Source organism: Trichinella spiralis, assembly GCF_000181795.1.
Source record: "Trichinella spiralis strain ISS 195 chromosome Unknown Scfld2648, whole genome shotgun sequence".
In the NCBI taxonomy this organism is placed as follows: Eukaryota; Metazoa; Nematoda; class Enoplea; order Trichinellida; family Trichinellidae; genus Trichinella; species Trichinella spiralis.
The window spans coordinates 626-1,584 of record NW_003529587.1 but is presented as its reverse complement, the minus strand read 5'-3'; the positions used below and the strand labels follow the sequence as shown (position 1 = coordinate 1,584).

Below are 959 nucleotides of genomic sequence, written 5' to 3'. Positions count from 1 at the left end.
GTCTCGTCCTTAATCACAATAAAGTTTGAGCATCAACTTGTGATTGTTTTCATTGCATCGACCACGGCTCTTCGGCTCTGCTGTGTGTCAATCCGAACTGCGCGCTGAAAATCATTAAGAATACAGTCCACTGCCAGTTGGCATATTTGCGTCGCCAACATAAATAATGAATTAAATTTGAAGTTCGAAAAAACTAAATAGCGTAAAATTTTTCATTCCTAAAAATATACGTTTGAAAACAATTTTCTGCAGCTTAAATAAAAGCATATTATAAAGAGTAGTGCAATATCCAATTTGTCAGTTGAAATAAGCATTTATTCAACTACTCATTGCTCATATAACTAACGCGCGGAAAGCTCAGCGCACTATCACATTCGATAAATGTTTTAAAACGTTTGCCTACCCCTGACGATGGTCTATGATAACGACCACTATCATGCCTCAGCTCTGCTTCACAACAAAAAAAAGGGCGCAGCTGACGGTGAGAGTCAAACGACCAATACGTTCTTGTCCATGGATTACTGACGTGGAAATTGACTGGATGCAGCAATTGGCGCGCCTACTGTCAACATCCAGCACTTCATCCGTCCCGTCACGTTGTCACGTTGAACCTCTGTCACTGAAGGACAGTTTTCACTTGTGTCCTCAACGAGCATACTATTTGTTGGTGAGTGTGATTGCGTTTGTGTGTGTGTGTGTGTGTGTGTGTGTGTGTGTGTGTGTGTGTGTGTGTGTGTGTGTGTGTGTGTGTGTGTGTGTGTGTGTTAGTTTGTAGCTCTCTCCTTCTCGGCGGTTGCTCATTTTATTCTACTCTTGTTTAAATTGCTATATCTTGCATTTCATGATGTACTTGTCTCACAATGCTCAAAACCCCATCTGCGGCAACAGAGACAGCAGAAAGTAAGCATGGATGAAGGAAAAGCCCGGCACATTACTCTCACGAAAACAACCGATCACCA

General features: G+C 41.9%; 1 protein-coding gene across 1 annotated transcript; it reads right to left on the bottom strand.

Moving 5' to 3' along the window:
- Positions 1-32: 32 nt before the first annotated feature.
- Positions 33-656, bottom strand: Tsp_13032 (hypothetical protein). The gene is made up of 3 exons (XM_003368335.1): positions 527-656; positions 347-447; positions 33-104 (listed from the first exon to the last, which is right to left on the bottom strand). Exons 1-3 carry the CDS (start codon positions 654-656, stop codon positions 33-35), a joined length of 303 nt encoding a protein of 100 aa, XP_003368383.1.
- Positions 657-959: the final 303 nt, after the last annotated feature.

What these genes read in the sequence shown, in the direction of transcription:
- Tsp_13032 (XM_003368335.1), bottom strand. Translation starts at nt 656, where the DNA reads ATGCTCGTTGAGGACACAAGTGAAAACTGTCCTTCAGTGACAGAGGTT. An exon ending in TGCATCCAGTCAATTTCCAC is followed by an intron (nt 448 to 526) that starts GTCAGTAATCCA and finishes GTTGTGAAGCAG; the next exon opens with AGCTGAGGCATGATAGTGGT. An exon ending in GTGCGCTGAGCTTTCCGCGC is followed by an intron (nt 105 to 346) that starts GTTAGTTATATG and finishes AATGATTTTCAG; the next exon opens with CGCGCAGTTCGGATTGACAC.